This window comes from Pecten maximus, chromosome 15 (assembly GCF_902652985.1).
Source record: "Pecten maximus chromosome 15, xPecMax1.1, whole genome shotgun sequence".
Classification (NCBI taxonomy): domain Eukaryota; kingdom Metazoa; phylum Mollusca; class Bivalvia; order Pectinida; family Pectinidae; genus Pecten; species Pecten maximus.
In genome coordinates, this window is record NC_047029.1 from 5,962,011 (window position 1) to 5,981,833 (window position 19,823).

General features: G+C 43.7%; 1 protein-coding gene across 1 annotated transcript; it reads right to left on the bottom strand.

Moving 5' to 3' along the window:
- Nucleotides 1-887: 887 nt before the first annotated feature.
- On the bottom strand, nt 888-13,152 carry LOC117343723. Its single transcript, XM_033906194.1, has 6 exons — nt 12,412-13,152; nt 4,414-4,601; nt 4,098-4,292; nt 3,738-3,851; nt 1,991-2,129; nt 888-1,092 (listed from the first exon to the last, which is right to left on the bottom strand). The coding sequence occupies exons 1-6, from the start codon at nt 13,107-13,109 to the stop codon at nt 909-911; spliced, it is 1,518 nt and encodes a 505-aa protein (XP_033762085.1). The 5' UTR covers nt 13,110-13,152; the 3' UTR covers nt 888-908.
- Nucleotides 13,153-19,823: the final 6,671 nt, after the last annotated feature.

Below are 19,823 nucleotides of genomic sequence, written 5' to 3' on the forward strand. Positions count from 1 at the left end.
TAACTGTTTATGTATAGTAGCTCCAGATGTTTTTATCTTGTGGTTTTGTTTTTATTACCGAATTTAGTTCATTTGTAATATATAATCAGAAATATTTTATAAACACGATAATCTTGATCTCATATGACTGAAAGATAATTAATCGACGCCATTTTTATGGTACGATAGATACATTGTATTCGTACACATGTATGTGTGTCACATGTAAATGTGTAATAACGTGTAAAACGGAAATGATTGCTCTCCTGTTAGCTCCATAGCGTCCATAGCTCATTTAGACATGACCAACTAAAGTTCTTTTTCCATCGTCACTAGCGCACTGAATACATAAACTTAAGGCACATCCTTAACACCAGAAATATCACTGATTGCTACAGAGGTGTGTACAAAATACCTTCCCCACAATATTTACTAAAGGAGACAAAATCAAAACTTCAAATAACGGTTCAAGTAAATTAATAAGCGGTGTTTGATAGTTACCTAATTAAGAATACATCCCATCGTATCTGTTTTGGCAGTTAGAGTATGACATAATTGAAATTGATTATGCCAGCCGCAAGAGTGTCAGTCTGTGAAAGACAATCAAGCCTCCCAGACTATATATATATAGGCATAGTTCTCGCTCACCTTTGGTAAAAAAAAAATACGTTTTTAATTCTAAAATATATGATATATATGTTAAAAGTTTCTGTTTATAATAAACGGCTGCCCCCTTTTATCAAGGGGTATGCCAAGATTTTGCAGCCATTCACATTGTTTGGTATTTTATATCCTGCAACTTTGGAGAAAACAGAGCTCGAGGAGTGGACCAGTTTTTGTAGTAGTTTTATAATCTTTAACTTTAGCAGGACAAAAATATGTTGTTGTGCAAGTAAACCGGACAAGAGTTGATATTTCGAGTATTTTATTCATATTAACGTGGCTTTCCTGTTGATATAGTCCACCAGATGGTCATAGTTCCACTCGTCATACCAACGACAACTTCCGTGCTGATATTCATCACATGAGACACGCCCCTGAAGTTCTGCCCGACGCGGTATTTCCGGTTCCGGTGGTCGCTTACCCAGCGAGTAAAAGCTTTTGTAGTAATACCTACAACAAAGATAATTAGATTACCTTGGTTTCACTACAATTAAATGATCAAAGTCACAGTGACCTATCTTTGTGAAGCTGTCTATGAAAAAAATATTGAAATGATGATTAATCATGAGTACATGTAACATCGTGATAACTTACATCAAGCTTTTAAACATAAATTATTTTCAACAACATTATAGATTACGTAACCGAGGGTTATGATCTTTGTAATATTGTATTATGGCGGGTTGTGTCTCTTGAGTTTTGGCATTTGATCGTGTTACATTGTATAGTGGGTTGCGCCCCTTTAATTTTGACACTAGATCGTGTTATTGTGGGTTGCCTCCCTTTAATTTAGACTCTAGATCGTATTATTGTGGGTTGTGTCCCTTTAATTTTGACATTAAATCGTGTTATTGTTTGCTGTGTCCCTTTAATTAGACACTAGTTTGTGTTATTGTGGGTTATGTCCCTTTAATTAGACATTAGTTCGTGTTATTGTGGGTTATGTCCCTTTAATTTTGACACTAGGTACGTGTTTTTGTGGGTTGTGTCCCTTTAATTTTGTCACTAGATACTATTCTTCGAGTGGTGTCTATACTCTTATTGGTTTCTGACAACATATTATGTTAGAGCAGTCTGTGCCCCTTTAATTTTGAATGTAGGATGTGTAATAAATGGTTATGTCCCTTGATTTTTGACCTCATAAACGGTCCTATTCGGGGCTGAACTTCATCTTGTGACATTACGCTGACTGACGATGCTGGGTTCTGTCCATAGATTGTGTTATAACGGATTGTTTCCTGGTGTTTATCGTATCATAGCGGGGTGAGTCTCCTGATTCTTGACGGTATACATTGTGCTTTAGAGGAATACATCCCATTAAGGGAATATATATATATACACAACTCACCATCTCTGCAGAATGTACTTGTGACCCTTGTCCACCTTGGCCGCCTTATGGATGGACATTGGCTCACATCTGCCATCCTCGTTCATGTTGTTCCACACTAGTGCTCTTCCTTTCCTTGGTTTCACCCATATACCTAGTTCTGAAAATTGATAATAGTACTTCATTAATAAAAATGTAAAAGGAAGTCACGTGAATGTTACATCAGCGAAATCAATGAGTGTTAGGAAACATCCGGTAGACTTGGAATATGTCGTAAAATTCTAAAATCAAGCAGATTTTGGTATCACATGCTTGTTGAAAGATAGCCATGTTCATACCTGCCTCTACGCCACGAGTATATCACCATGTTACTTACCCGAATAACTGCTTCCCCGCCCCTCTTCTATCTCGAGACACGACCGTTACTTACCCGGGAGGATGATCTCTCTAACCCTCCTCCCGGAGACACGACCGTTACTTACCCGGGAGGATGATCTCTCTAACCCTCCTCCCGGAGACACGACCGTCACTTACCCGGGAGGATGTTCTCTACAACCCTCCTCCCGGAGACACGACCGTCACTTACCCGGGAGGATGATCTCTCTAACCCTCCTCCCGGAGATACGACCGTTACTTACCCGGGAGGATGATCTCTCTAACCCTCCTCCCGGAGATACGACCGTCACTTACCCGGGAGGATGTTCTCTATAACCCTCCTCCCGGAGACACGACCGTCACTTACCCGGGAGGATGATCTCTCTAACCCTCCTCCCGGAGACACGACCGTCACTAACCCGGGAGGATGTTCTCTATAACCCTCCTCCCGGAGACATGACCGTTACTTACCCGGGAGAATGATCTCTCTAACCCTCCTCCCGGAGACACGACCGTCACTTACCCGGGAGGATGATCTCTCTAACCCTCCTCCCGGAGACACGACCGTTACTTACCCGGGAGGATGTTCTCTACAACCCTCATCTCGGAGACACGACCGTTACTTACCCGGGAGGATGATCTCTCTAACCCTCCTCCCGGAGACACGACCGTCACTTACCCGGGAGGATGTTCTATACAACCCTCCTCCCGGAGACACGACCGTTACTTACCCGGGAGGATGATCTCTCTAACCCTCATCTCGGAGACACGACCGTTACTTACCCGGGAGGATGATCTCTCTAACCCTCCTCCCGGAGACACGACCGTTACTTACCCGGGAGGATGATCTTTCTAACCCTCCTCCCGGAGACACGACCGTTACTTACCCGGGAGGATGATCTCTCTAACCCTCCTCCCGGAGATACGACCGTTACTTACCCGGGAGGATGATCTCTCTAACCCTCCTCCCGGAGACACGACCGTTACTTACCCGGGAGGATGTTCTCTCTAACCCTCCTCCCGGAGACACGACCGTTACTTACCCGGGAGGATGATCTCTCTAACCCTCCTCCCGGAGACACGACCGTTACTTACCCGGGAGGATGATCTCTCTAACCCTCCTCCCGGAGATACGACCGTTACTTACCCGGGAGGATGATCTCTCTAACCCTCCTCCCGGAGACACGACCTTACTTACCCGGGAAACATCGTCTCTTCGCCCTCATGGTTTTTCAGTCATATCCTTTTGCAGATATGATCGTTATTTACCCAGGAATATCCCCCCCCCCCCCCCCCCCCCGCCCCGTCCCTTGGGGATACGATTGTTAATTACTAGTACCCGAGAATCATATGTCCCCACCCCCTTCTCCCCGCGGACACGACCATCACTTACCCGGGAACATGGTCTCCCCGCCCTCCTCTACGTCCTGAAGGTACACAAGTATGGTAGCCACACGGTCCCGCAGATCACTGGTGTTTTCTACACAGTCGGTGTGTGTCTTGTATCCTATTGAAATAAGGGAATGTGGTATCAAAGTTCAAAAGTAAAATTGTGACTACCAAACTTATATATGGAGTATACTCGCCCTTATAATGCTGTCTTATGGACTTTGTTTTTATTCATATTCTACACAGTGTGCTATAGTCATGAAGTCTTATTGATTCTCTTAACAAATGTATAGTTTTTCATGATAAAAAGCCAAATTGATTATCATATTCTGATCATCATTCCACGATTTTGTTGTTGTCTCACCTATTCCGATAGGATATGACGTAATCTGAAACTTCCCGCCATTTTCTGGAAGAAGACCGGTGGCTTCTTTTACCCTGTACTCGAACACCTTGGAAAACTTGCTCTCTCCTGGATAGAACGCCGTGCTGTAGCTCCAATTGGAATGAAACCAGGACTTGAGCTGGCTGGAGAAGGTGGCGTTCACACAAAGAGTATCTGTAAAGACCATACTTTATTTAAATTAATTTAAAAAAAAATATTTAAAATCATCCAGAAATAGGAATCATTTGGACTTTCATGTAAATGCTGTAGAAACCGAGGAATGACCTTGTCCTACCTGGCATGAAATCCTGAGGAGTGACCTTGACCTTGATACCATTGGCCTTGAGGTGCTGTCTAAGGGTGGTGATGGAGTCGAAGCAGACGAAGGGGTCGTGTTTGTTGGCTTGTGTCACGTGACTGTCGTGGGCCTTCATGAGCCCATCACATTCCGCCTCTGACAGAAACTCGTTATACAGGAATACTCTGAAACAGCACACTTCGGATGTCAGCACAATATCCCAAGAGTTTAGTAAACAAGACTTATCAGTAAAATTGCTCCCCGAATACACTTGGATGTGTAGGTATGGATACATGTATTGTAATTTGTATTTATACATGTAGTAGAATTATAATTTAATTGTGTATAAAATGATTGTTGAAAAGAAACAATAAACATTTGGTCTCTTTATAAGGCATGCTACTCTCGGGACACTCGGTCATTCGGAAGGTATATCAGAAACAAAGAATTGGAATATTAAGTGATTTTAACATTCGACGTATAGACCTTATATCATATAATAGATAAATATATTGACATGTCTTCAGTGAATACGAAATCAAATGGCCCTATGAATGAATCTCAATGTGATCAAGATCAGACCCAATGATGGTACGTCAAATTTCAGTAAAATTACACTACCCTAATTAACACTGTCCTTGAATGACATTATTTGTTGACGGGACGTTAAACAATAACAGTCAATCGACTTACTTTTCTTCAGCGAGTAAGGACGTACGACCTCGGCAATTTGACCCTTAAACAATCTGTCCTTGACCTTGAGCGTATTAAAGTAACGTTGCTGTTACACTACAAGCTAAGTTACCTCGCTATAGAGCACGTGGAATGGTTCACTGTGGAAGTCACTGTATATCACCACGGGTCGCTGGACAGGTCAGGATAAGGTGATGATATAGCAGTCGAATACATGTCCAATAGAATATACTGGCTTAGTGTCCTAGCTAAAAGCCCAGAGCACTAAGGAAACTGGCACTACTTACGTAGAGATTACTGGCTCCGTTAAAAACAGAGGACGTCTAACACACGTGTGGTCCCGCGGCCGACCAGGTGTGAAGAGACGCTTACACGGTTCACGGGGTTGATCTTTACCTGACACGGGCCAGTTGACCGTCACGCACTTCCGGCGGCGTAAACAATGTGGTCAACTCGGCCCGAGACACTACATTCCTCCCAACTTTATAATGAAAGTCCTTGATGGTCGGAGGCTTCGTAATGGTAATATAAAGATCTTCCGAGTCCTGATCAAATTCCTATATAAATTGACTCTGCACACTAAAAGCGTTGCCATGAAGTCACTCTGGGTACTACTGTTGTTTGGTTCCTCCAAAATGGAGGAATAAGTAGGGATAAAATCCCTTTTGACAGTAAAATCCTAGGTTAAGGTTTGGATTGTCTCTAAAAAGACACACCACCCTGTAAAATACATGGGTGTAATCCTGACCTTGATGGCAATGATATGATAAAACACCATCTGAGTTTACCAACTTTTCTATTCCACCAGTAGTACTTAGCTTCTCCTTGTCCAGGTTCTGATCCATCCAGTAGATATTTCCGGATAAACTGGAGGTCTGCATCTTTTCCTAATCTGGAGCTGGTTGTCTAGAAGCGCTATATCGAAACTTGATCCATCCGTGTGATCTGTCATCTTTAAGTCCACTGTCATGTCTACCACAATCAGGATGTGGATAGTCAAGGAAAACCGAGGAAGCCGTATTTACCTGATGACTCCCCGGAGTTTGACTCGCAGAAGGTGGTTGGCCAATACAAATGGCCCTGTCATCTTTAAGCCGACTGTCATGGCTACCACAATCAGGGTGTGGATAACCAAGGAAAACCGGAGTAGCCCTATTTACCTGATGACTACCCGGAGTTGACTTGCAGAAGGGGGTTGGGTCGAACTGGCATCTTTAAGTCCACTGTCATGGCTACCACAATCAGGGTGAGGATAGCCAAGGAAAACCGGAGTAGCCCTATTTACCTGATGACTACCCAGAGTTTGACTCTCAGAAGATATACTGGCATGCATGTTCAGGGGACACTCAAGGAAACTGGTAGGCTTATTTTCTTTACCGGCAGAGTTACACACGGAACCAGCCGTGGCACTTTCGTACGGGCGTTGATCGCTAGCAGGAAAACTGTCATGAGTGCCTTGACATGCAAGATAACTGTCAGGTTCACCTGGAGGGTGAGCAAGGTAACTCGAACAACTCAAGAATGAATTGACCCCTGGCATGAGTGTCGAGTTGATTGTCCATTTAGGAGGCTCTATAGGGCTAGAGTCCCCTAACCGGTCTTGCGGATCTAATGTGGCCACATTGTTGGTACCTACAAGGTACCCCTTATCACCGCAAGTCTTACTTCCCGTCAGGGCGGTTACGTCGTCTACTTCCAGTGAGAATTCGCCCCACTGTCTGTCAGCACGCTTACAATAATTGCAGCCTTCACAGGGCAAGTTTTCAGGCTTGATTCCAGCTATGTACGATGGGCATGGAGTCAGTTCATCCGGGATTCTGGAAAGCGCGTCCGCATTTCCATGTTTGGTTCCGGGTCTGTGTTTCACAATCATATGGTATTGAGAAAGTTCCTCCATCCATCGTGCAAGCTGTCCCTGCGGCTCCTTAAATCGTAGCAGCCATGTTAGACTTGAATGGTCCGTCCTGACGGTAAACTGTCTACCTAAAAGGTAGTACTTAAACTGTCTTGTAAATCTCACAATACTAAGCAATTCCTTCCGAGTGGTGCAATATCTTTTCTGTTCGGCTGTGAGAGAGAAACTGCTAAAAGCAATAACTCTCTCAACCCCGTCTTGTACTTGATTCAGCACCCCTCCAATCGCTACATCCGAGGCATCTGTGTCTAAGATGAATGGATCCTTAGTATTTGGCAATGCTAAGATGGGAGGTCCTGTCAGCACCTTCTTAAGACTATCGAAGGCCTGTTGCTGTTCTGCGTCCCAATGAAATTTATTCTTTCCTGTGAGATTATACAAGGGTTGAGCTAACTCGGCGAAGTCCTTAATAAAGGAACGATGATAGTTCACCAATCCGAGAAACCGCTCCACATCTTTAGAGGACGTTGGTAAAGGCCAATTAGCTACCATGCTGGTGTCTGTATCCGACATCGCTATCTGGTCCTTTCCTACTATCCGACCTAAAAACTCGACTTCCGGTTGGAAAAGTAGACACTTTTTTGGTTTTAATTTCATCCCATGTTGTCTGAATCTTTCCAACGTTTCTCTCAAATTACTGAGGTGTTCCCTGAAGGTGTGTCCTAATACTAGGATGTCGTCCAAAAAGGCGAGAACTGTTTTCCAGGTGAGACCCCGTAAGATGAGATTCATTGCACGAGAAAATGTAGCGGGAGCGTTAGTCAGACCAAAACCCATACGAACATGTTCAAATAATCCGTATTTTGTAAGAAACGCCGTTTTCTTTCGATCCGTGTCCTTAACCTTGATTTGCCAATACGCGTTGTTGGCGTCTAGTTTGGAGAACCACGAACTTCCAGCTAGGGTGTCCAAACAATCCTCAACTAATGGTAGTGGAAAGGTGTCCTTAACAGTGACATCATTGAGCGCCCTGTAATCAATGCACCAACGCATTGAGCCGTCCTTACGTCTGACGAATACAGGTGCTGACGCCCACTCCGACATGGACTCCTGGATGACACCTGCGTCCAGCATTTTCTTAAGGTGAGCCTCCTCCTCCCCGGCAAATGATGCTGGCGTGCGACGCATTCGCAATTTAACAGGCTTGGCGTCGCTGGTGTCCACTGCATGCTCAATTTTGTCAAAAGTCCCGAGATCAAATTCATTCTTAGCGAAAACGTCCGAATAATGACGGAGAAGTTCAACTAAGTCCTTATTCTGAGATTCTGTCAAATATTTACTAGAATCAACAGCTAATTTCTGGAGATGCTCGGGTACCTTCCCAGTATCGGATGAGGTTTTGGTTTTGTCTGACTCGCTAACGTTGCGACATGTTGTCCTCTCATTTGTATGCCTCTGAATAGGTCTGGCGCTTATATCGGAGCGAATAAAATCCGCTGTTTCGGGGTTAAAATAATCCCGAACCTCAAAAGCGTTAGCTAGTAATTCTCCTTTCTTAATGGTCCTAAAATTGTCGCCTAAATTTACCAAACAAACAACGGGCTTAGTATGGGCATTACGAACTATTCGGGGTACTAGAAGATCCAGGTTCCCACTAGGCTCGATGTAATAGTCCTCCAAGTCCGCGTTCATTTTACCGGTTACTCTGACGACAGTGTTGGGTGGTACTACAAGTTTCCTTTCAGCTGTAACCCTGGCAATTATTGGTCTGTCATCTCTGAATTTCGTGTTTAAGTACACCCTCTCCTCCCCTATCAGAAGAGTATCTGTTTTCATATCGTGGATGGTGCCCCATTTGTGTAGGAGATCATGTCCTAATAACATTTCATCACTGATGGGGGCCACATACACGCTTTCCTTAAACACGCTGGAACCAATTTTCAGACTAATTGGCGCAATCCAAGTGCCATTCAGAGAAGATTCTGTGTCTGCCAAGTGCATTACAACATCTTTCAACTTCTTAGGTTTTTTCCGAAGTCTGTCAAATACAGATGTGGAGATAATAGTCATCTCTGCTCCGGAATCAATCCTAGCTGTAATGGGTACCTCTCCAACTTTGACCTTAACTAATGAGGAGCTAGCACAAATCCTATTGATATAAACAACCTCAGGTTTAGAGGTGACACAAAATGCATCATCTACTGTACTAAAAGCACCAGTAGCCTCTGAGTTAACAGGTTGTGAAATTGGTAAAGAAGAAGAAATATCTAGCAAAACATTTGCTGGATCGGTTGAAACAACCATGGGAGTAGTAGGCATGGGGTTAAAAACCTCCATAGAATCCATATCTAGGCCTAAATCTACAAGTGGCTCAGGGGCTTGGCCCGTAGTCCTGGGCCCTACTAGTTTAAAGAATCGGTAGAGTTCTTTGCCTTCTTGACCTTGTCTGGGTTCTTCTCACACCACTTTTTGTAGCGGCGGCAGTCTTTTTTCATATGGCCTGCTCCTTTACAAAAGAAGCAGGTTATTTCGTTGGAACCAGACTGTCCTTGAGCCTGTAGATTGGTCTTCCCCAGTTTAGCTGCAAGTTTGTTGACCTCCTTCTCAATTAGAGCTTTAATCTCATCTTGAGAAGACTTCACTGCATTGACTGAGGTTTCCTCCCTTCCTTTTTTCTTCTTTCCATCCACGGCCTGGCTAACATACTGATATTGTTTCATCAGGTTCAGAGCTCCTTCCATGGACCGTGGTCTGCTGAGAAACACATGTTTCCCTGCGTCTTTGTCAGTGCTCCCTTGGCAAAATCTGGAAATGGCCTCGGAACGGGCATGTTTCTCCGGTAGGTGACGAAATGCGGGTGTGGCGAGGGTCATAACTCTATCGGCCCAGTCATCGAGTGACTCGTCATTCTTCTGAGTGGCCTGTTGGAATTTGACCGTCGACGTCTCGGGTAATTCCTTAGCACCAAAACGTCCCTCCAATTTCTTCATAATTGTACGGAAAGAACATTCCCGTCCCATGCCGACATTCATTGTGAAATAATCCAAGGCCTTACCATCTAATGCCCACGTCAGGTAGTCACGGCATTCTCCCTCTGACCAGTGAAGGACCGTACGGAAACTGTCAAACTTCTGCTTGAATGACAGCCAGTTTGTTGAACCATCATACTTGAGGTTTTTCGGTAGCTTCTGTGGCTTACCCCGTGGTCCCAAGCTATGATAATCATCTCCACTGGACTCGCTACCAGAACTTGAGGTGTCGAAATAAAATCTCGACTTCTCACGACTGGAGCGATTGTGATGACCGCGACTGCGATGACGCGAAACAGAGCGCTTGTGGCGACGCGAAACAGAGCGATCGCTGTGACCTTTCCTTGAAGGAGACCGAACACTCCGGCTAGTGCTCATACGGTCATGACGACATGGCGAATATCCTCGGTGCCTAGAAGAACTAGGTTGCCTTCTAGACCTGGATGTTGACCTGGAGTCATGACGGCGCCTATGGTGTCCAGACCTACCCTTTGAACTGGCTCTAGTATCTGATGGTGACCTAGTTTTGTGATGATGCATCGGCTTTCCAGGTGACCTCGATGACCTTGATGATCTTGGTTTAAGAGACCTGAAAGACGATGTCCCTTTGCTAGGTGACCTCGAAGACTTACATGACCTTTGAGGTGTCTTGTCCGACCTCGATACTTGGGCACTAGCTTTGTCCTCAGTTGGGTAGTAGCTGGGCGCATGACTGGGTGGGGGTTGACTGGATACTTCGGGTCGATTTAACCAGAGTGAACTAAGTCGATGCCTAGTCATCTCATCATATGAAGATGGCGGCTCCAACTTCATAGGTATAGGTAACTTGGCTGACTCTGGCTGCTTAGACTTGGGAATGGCCCCCATTTCCTGTTTGGGGTCAAATACCGGGACATCTGGATAGTCCATTGGCATTAAATCCATGCTGTTGACAGGTTTCACCAAAGTATTAACAGGTGACCATTTTTTGTCTGTATCGTCAACACCCGTGTTATATAAAATACGCGTGGGATTCCCTACATTAGGGAACCCAACCATGTTGGCGCGAGACATGGGATCAAATTCCGATATTTCTGAAAATTCCAGAGTCCCATGTCTCTGCATTGACGGCTGCGATGTGGTAATAGGTACCTGGGGTGGGGCGAGAACTGGGGTTAGGAATTCCCCCATGTCCAATAAATCAGCAAACTCCGGTGACTTATGGGACTGCCTGCCTGGCTCTCCAAAATAAATAGAGTCCCATAACTCCTGACTTGGTTTTCTGCCACCAAAAGCCGCTGTAATGTGCTCTGCGGTTAATTTCCCATAATTAAATCTCATATTAATTAGGGTCCTTGCACGTGTCTCCCCTATTCCAGGTAAATACCGGACCATATCTTCAAAAGTTGCCGTGTTTATGTTTCTAGCCGGAAGCGACGCCATTTTAACCGGAACTGACGCCATTTTGATGAAACAGTAGAGGATGGATATTTTTTATTCAAAAAATAGGCATACAATAAATACAAAATTCCACCGTAAAAAATACTCCGTATCATAAAATAACACAGGAATATGTGGTGTAGAATAATGTTGTGCAATGAAAATGATACAAATTTAATCCTCGTATTATAAAATAACACACAGGAACGGTATCATGAATCTGTAAACCACGTGACTGCTGGCTGAGGAACAATTCGATAAAATCGTAATTGAAACCACAGAAAAATCAGGAAAACTGCGCGAAAATTGATAAAAGAATATAATGCATTAATTTATCAATTGCTAGCCAATACTGCTGACACCATTAAAGTAACGTTGCTGTTACACTACAAGCTAAGTTACCTCGCTATAGAGCACGTGGAATGGTTCACTGTGGAAGTCACTGTATATCACCACGGGTCGCTGGACAGGTCAGGATAAGGTGATGATATAGCAGTCGAATACATGTCCAATAGAATATACTGGCTTAGTGTCCTAGCTAAAAGCCCAGAGCACTAAGGAAACTGGCACTACTTACGTAGAGATTACTGGCTCCGTTAAAAACAGAGGACGTCTAACACACGTGTGGTCCCGCGGCCGACCAGGTGTGAAGAGACGCTTACACGGTTCACGGGGTTGATCTTTACCTGACACGGGCCAGTTGACCGTCACGCACTTCCGGCGGCGTAAACAATGTGGTCAACTCGGCCCGAGACACTACAGTATGAACCCGATGAAATTTCCATTTCTATTTTAAATGTCAATCTCAAATCTAATTGACCTTCTTTTAGTAAGTCAGAAACTCTGGATCTAAATGACCCGATCGGGCATGAAAAAGGTATGGAATCATCACACAACTTTACTCTAGATTCTTCCCGTGTTAGGACACCCCGCCATACGCGCTACCATCTGAATGCACCAGGTATAGTGGCCTGAAGAACAACGGTACTGTAGACTTACTTGACGCTGCTGTTGTTTGGTTTCTGTGGTAACAGCTCAATTGGCGGCAGTCTCCTCCCGTCTGCGAAGATTTTCTTTGGTTTCATCGTCTTCTGGAAAGTGGCTTTGAAGTCCCTCACCTCTTTTGGTAGTTTTTCCTCATTTGATGAATCAGAAGTAGGAGAAGACTCCCCGGCCTGTTTCCTAGAAGGACTTGATCCGCCTTTCTTATTGTTTTTTGACCTCTTTTTCGTCCCTGAAGATTTTGTTTTTGATTTTGTTTTCTTACCCTGAACGGAAGCACCATCGTCCTTGGAAGGATTGGTTGGTTTTTCTTCTTTTGGAGTTAAAGGGACGGTATTCTGTATTGTTTCAGAATCACTTTCCTCGTCTGTCATAGGGTCATTCCGTTTGAACACAGGTACGTCATCACTGACGTCATTCTGTAGAGAAGCGATATCATCAGACGTTCCTGACTCGCTCCCTGACTCCGGCTGTCCTTGGTCAGACCGTGTCGCCTCTGTGTTGGTAGCTAGGTCTGAGAACTGAGGGTAGATGAGGGCTACGAGAACCGCTAACCCTACTAACACAATGACGCCTTGCGACAACCTTGTGGACGAGGACTCATTAACAGTTTTTGTACTACCTGACGTGTATCCCGAAGATTTTGATAAAACTTTACCTCCAGAGACGTTACGTTTTTTCGCTTTCGCTCCCATTACGGGCCGTCTGTCATGAAGCTTTCTGAAAACAGAATATATATCATACTTAATTATATCATGACGAAAAAGCATAAAATTTCGTTGGTGATTCAATTTCGTATAATTCATTTTGTGGTTTTAGGAAATCCACAAAATGAAATCCTGACGGAATATATTTGACGCGTAATAATTTGAAATAAAATGCGGATTCTATCTGAAAATCTGCTGTGGTTTGTTCGTAAGCTGTTAAACATGTACGTAATCATTTTATTTTGGACAAGTAAATCTACAATCTGTAGCGGCAGTCACATACTTCTGTTCGCCATACCCCCTTTCAGTCTTAAGTGTCAAGTGTCTGTCCAAGTGATCGAGGTAACATGATCTGTTTCCTGAAGGAGACAATTCAAAGACTACAAAATGGTTCTTGGATATACTCTTCTTGATTTGCAATCTAATTAAAATCTAGATGGTCATTATCACTACGTTACATGAACATCTAACAACATCCCCTAAGGGGTCACGTTCTGATGACCTCTGAGATGTGTGTATTTCACTTTCAGGGCGAATTGGCATTTTGTCGATGTCATCGAAGCAAAACATTTCGTCACAGCATGCATCTGAAGCAAACCATTTCGGCACAGTATATAGCTATATGCTTTATGGGACGAAATGACTTGAAACAAATTGACAGATTATACAATCTATGCACTCTAGTCATGCTAATTCGGACATATAAAATTCACTTCCAAGATTCTGGAAGTAGTCATTTGATTGGCTAATCCAAAAGGTCACCCTGACGTGACCCCTTATGGGATGTTGTTAGATGTTCATGTAACGTAGTGAGAATGACCATCTAGACTTTAATTAGATTGCTTGATTTGCAGCTTCTCGTTCTCGTTAATGCTATAGTCGGATGGGTTATCATGATACTATGTTTATATCCGGCATTTCAGAGTTGTGGCACTATAAAATGTCCGTTAGTGGTCCCATGTCCTCAGCTGAGGACTCCCCAAACAAAGAATCTCTAAGATATAGTGTCCCATGTCCTCAGCTGAGGACTCCCCAAACAAAGAATCTCTAAGATATAGTGTCCCATGTCCTTAGCTGAGGACATAAAACCCCACACAAAGAATCTCTAAGATATAGTGTCCCATGTCCTTAGCTGAGGACTCCCCACACAAAGAATCTCTAAGATATAGTGTCCCATGTCCTTAGCTGAGGACTCCCCAAACAAAGAATCTCTAAGATATAGTGTCCCATGTCCTTAGCTGAGGACTCCCCACACAAAGAATCTCTAAGATATAGTGTCCTATGTCCTTAGCTGAGGACTCCCCACACAAAGAATCTTTAAGATATAGTGTCCCATGTCCTTAGCTGAGGACTCCCCACACAAAGAATCTCTAAGATATATAGTGTCCCATGTCCTTAGCTGAGGACTCCCCAAACAAAGAATCTCTAAGATATAGTGTCCCATGTCCTTAGCTGAGGACATAAAACCCCACACAAAGAATCTCTAAGATATAGTGTCCCATGTCCTTAGCTGAGGACATAAAACCCCAAACAAAGAATCTCTAAGATATAGTGTCCCATGTCCTTAGCTGAGGACTCCCCACACAAAGAACGCTAAGATATAGTGTCCCATGTCCTTAGCTGAGGACTCCCCACACAAAGAATCTCTAAGATATAGTGTCCCATGTCCTTAGCTGAGGACTCCCCAAACAAAGAATCTCTAAGATATAGTGTCCTATGTCCTTAGCTGAGGACATAAAACCCCACACAAAGAATCTCTAAGATATAGTGCCCCATGTCCTTAGCTGAGGACATAAAACCCCACACAAAGAATCTCTAAGATATAGTGTCCCATGTCCTTAGCTGAGGACTCCCCGAACAAAGAATCTCTAAGATATAGTGTCCCATGTCCTTAGCTGAGGACTCCCCACACAAAGAATCTCTAAGATATAGTGTCCCATGTCCTTAGCTGAGGACTCCCCAAACAAAGAATCTCTAAGATATAGTGTCCCATGTCCTTAGCTGAGGACTCCCCACACAAAGAATCTCTAAGATATAGTGTCCCATGTCCTTAGCTGAGGACTCCCCACACAAAGAATCTCTAAGATATAGTGTCCCATGTCCTTAGCTGAGGACTCCCCACACAAAGAATCTCTAAGATATAGTGTCCCATGTCCTTAGCTGAGGACTCCCCCCACAAAGAATCTCTAAGATATAGTGTCCCATGTCCTTAGCTGAGGACTCCCCACACAAAGAATCTCTAAGATATAGTGCCCCATGTCCTTAGCTGAGGACTCCCCACACAAAGAATCTCTAAGATATAGTGTCCCATGTCCTTAGCTGAGGACATAAAACCCCACACAAAGAATCTCTAAGATATAGTGTCCTATGTCCTTAGCTGAGGACATAAAACCCCAAACAAAGAATCTCTAAGATATAGTGTCCTATGTCCTTAGCTGAGGACATAAAACCCCACACAAAGAATCTCTAAGATATAGTGTCCTATGTCCTTAGCTGAGGACATAAAACCCCAAACAAAGAATCTCTAAGATATAGTGTCCCATGTCCTTAGCTGAGGACTCCCCAAACAAAGAATCTGTAAGATATAGTGTCCCATGTCCTTAGCTAATGACTCCCCAAACAAAGAATCTCTAAGATATAGTGCCCCATGTCCTTAGCTGAGGACTCCCCAAACAAAGAATCTCTAAGATATAGTGTCCCATGTCCTTAGCTGAGGACTCCCCACACAAAGAATCTCTAAGATATAGTGTCCCATGTCCTTAGCTGAGGACATAAAACCCCAAACAAAGAATCTCTAAGATATAGTGTCCTATGTCCTTAGCTGAGGACTCCCCACACAAAGAATCTCTAAGATATAGTGTCCCATGTCCCTAGCTGAGGACATAAAACCCCACACAAAGAATCTCTAAGATATAGTGTCCCATGTCCTTAGCTGAGGACTCCCCAAACAAAGAATCTCTAAGATATAGTGTCCCATGTCCTTAGCTGAGGACATAAAACCCCAAACAAATAATCTCTAAGATATAGTGCCCCATGTCCTTAGCTGAGGACTCCCCACACAAAGAATCTCTAAGATATAGTGTCCCATGTCCTTAGCTGAGGACTCCCCAAACAAAGAATCTCTAAGATATAGTGTCCCATGTCCTTAGCTGAGGACTCCCCAAACAAAGAATCTCTAAGATATAGTGTCCCATGTCCTTAGCTGAGGACTCCCCACACAAAGAATCTCTAAGATATAGTGTCCTATGTCCTTAGCTGAGGACATAAAACCCCAAACAAAGAATCGCTAAGATATAGTGTCCCGTGTCCTCAGCTGAGGACATAAAACCCCACACAAAGAATCTCTAAGATATAGTGTCCCATGTCCTTAGCTGAGGACTCCCCAAACAAAGAATCTCTAAGATATAGTGTCCTATGTCCTTAGCTGAGGACATAAAACCCCAAACAAAGAATCGCTAAGATATAGTGTCCCGTGTCCTCAGCTGAGGACATAAAACCCCACACAAAGAATCTCTAAGATATAGTGTCCCATGTCCTTAGCTGAGGACATAAAACCCCACACAAAGAATCTCTAAGATATAGTGTCCCATGTCCTTAGCTGAGGACATAAAACCCCAAACAAAGAATCTCTACGATATAGTGTCCCATGTCCTTAGCTGAGGACTCCCCACACAAAGAACGCTAAGATATAGTGTCCCATGTCCTTAGCTGAGGACTCCCCACACAAAGAATCTCTAAGATATAGTGTCCCATGTCCTTAGCTGAGGACTCCCCAAACAAAGAATCTCTAAGATATAGTGTCCTATGTCCTTAGCTGAGGACATAAAACCCCACACAAAGAATCTCTAAGATATAGTGCCCCATGTCCTTAGCTGAGGACATAAAACCCCACACAAAGAATCTCTAAGATATAGTGTCCCATGTCCTTAGCTGAGGACTCCCCAAACAAAGAATCTCTAAGATATAGTGTCCCATGTCCTTAGCTGAGGACTCCCCACACAAAGAATCTCTAAGATATAGTGTCCCATGTCCTTAGCTGAGGACTCCCCAAACAAAGAATCTCTAAGATATAGTGTCCCATGTCCTTAGCTGAGGACTCCCCACACAAAGAATCTCTAAGATATAGTGTCCCATGTCCTTAGCTGAGGACTCCCCACACAAAGAATCTCTAAGATATAGTGTCCCATGTCCTTAGCTGAGGACTCCCCACACAAAGAATCTCTAAGATATAGTGTCCCATGTCCTTAGCTGAGGACTCCCCCCACAAAGAATCTCTAAGATATAGTGTCCCATGTCCTTAGCTGAGGACTCCCCACACAAAGAATCTCTAAGATATAGTGCCCCATGTCCTTAGCTGAGGACTCCCCACACAAAGAATCTCTAAGATATAGTGTCCCATGTCCTTAGCTGAGGACATCAAACCCCACACAAAGAATCTCTAAGATATAGTGTCCTATGTCCTTAGCTGAGGACATAAAACCCCACACAAAGAATCTCTAAGATATAGTGTCCTATGTCCTTAGCTGAGGACATAAAACCCCAAACAAAGAATCTCTAAGATATAGTGTCCCATGTCCTTAGCTGAGGACTCCCCAAACAAAGAATCTGTAAGATATAGTGTCCCATGTCCTTAGCTAATGACTCCCCAAACAAAGAATCTCTAAGATATAGTGCCCCATGTCCTTAGCTGAGGACTCCCCAAACAAAGAATCTCTAAGATATAGTGTCCCATGTCCTTAGCTGAGGACTCCCCACACAAAGAATCTCTAAGATATAGTGTCCCATGTCCTTAGCTGAGGACATATTACCCCAAACAAAGAATCTCTAAGATATAGTGTCCTATGTCCTTAGCTGAGGACTCCCCACACAAAGAATCTCTAAGATATAGTGTCCCATGTCCCTAGCTGAGGACATAAAACCCCACACAAAGAATCTCTAAGATATAGTGTCCCATGTCCTTAGCTGAGGACTCCCCAAACAAAGAATCTCTAAGATATAGTGTCCCATGTCCTTAGCTGAGGACATAAAACCCCAAACAAAGAATCTCTAAGATATAGTGCCCCATGTCCTTAGCTGAGGACATAAAACCCCAAACAAAGAATCTCTAAGATATAGTGTCCCATGTCCTTAGCTGAAGACTCCCCACACAAAGAATCTCTAAGATATAGTGTCCCATGTCCTTAGCTGAGGACTCCCCACACAAAGAATCTCTAAGATATAGTGTCCCATGTCCTTAGCTGAGGACTCCCCACACAAAGAATCTCTAAGATATAGTGTCCCATGTCCTTAGCTGAGGACTCCCCAAACAAAGAATCTCTAAGATATAGTGTCCCATGTCCTTAGCTGAGGACTCCCCAAACAAAGAATCTCTAAGATGTAGTGTCCCATGTCCTTAGCTGAGGACTCCCCACACAAAGAATCTCTAAGATATAGTGTCCTATGTCCTTAGCTGAGGACATAAAACCCCAAACAAAGAATCGCTAAGATATAGTGTCCCGTGTCCTCAGCTGAGGACATAAAACCCCACACAAAGAATCTCTAAGATATAGTGTCCCATGTCCTTAGCTGAGGACTCCCCAAACAAAGAATCTCTAAGATATAGTGTCCTATGTCCTTAGCTGAGGACATAAAACCCCAAACAAAGAATCGCTAAGATATAGTGTCCCGTGTCCTCAGCTGAGGACATAAAACCCCACACAAAGAATCTCTAAGATATAGTGTCCCATGTCCTTAGCTGAGGACATAAAACCCCACACAAAGAATCTCTAAGATATAGTGTCCCATGTCCTTAGCTGAGGACATAAAACCCCACACAAAGAATCTCTAAGATATAGTGTCCTATGTCCTTAGCTGAGGACTCCCCAAACAAAGAATCTCTAAGATATAGTGTCCCGTGTCCTCAGCTGAGGACATAAAACCCAACACACAGAATCTCTAAGATATAGTGTCCCATGTCCTTAGCTGAGGACATAAAACCCCACACAAAGAATCTCTAAGATATAGTGTCCCATGTCCTTAGCTGAGGACATAAAACCCAACACAAAGAATCTCTAAGATATAGTGTCCCATGTCCTTAGCTGAGGACTCCCCACACAAAGAATCTCTAAGATATAGTGTCCCATGTCCTTAGCTGAGGACTCCCCAAACAAAGAATCTCTAAGATATAGTGTCCCGTGTCCTCAGCTGAGGACATAAAACCCAACACACAGAATCTCTAAGATATAGTGTCCCATGTCCTTAGCTGAGGACATAAAACCCCACACAAAGAATCTCTAAGATATAGTGTCCTATGTCCTTAGCTGAGGACTCCCCAAACAAAGAATCTCTAAGATATAGTGTCCCATGTCCTTAGCTGAGGACATAAAACCCCAAACAAAGAATCTCTAAGATATAGTGTCCCGTGTCCTTAGCTGAGGACATAAAACCCCACACAAAGAATCTCTAAGATATAGTGTGCCATGTCCTTAGCTGAGGACATGAAACCCCAAACAAAGAATCTCTAAGATATAGTGTCCTATGTCCTTAGCTGAGGACATAAAACCCCACACAAAGAATCTCTAAGATATAGTGTCCCATGTCCTTAGCTGAGGACTCCCCAAACAAAGAATCTCTAAGATATAGTGTCCCATGTCCTTAGCTGAGGACTCCCCACACAAAGAATCTCTAAGATATAGTGTCCCATGTCCTTAGCTGAGGACTCCC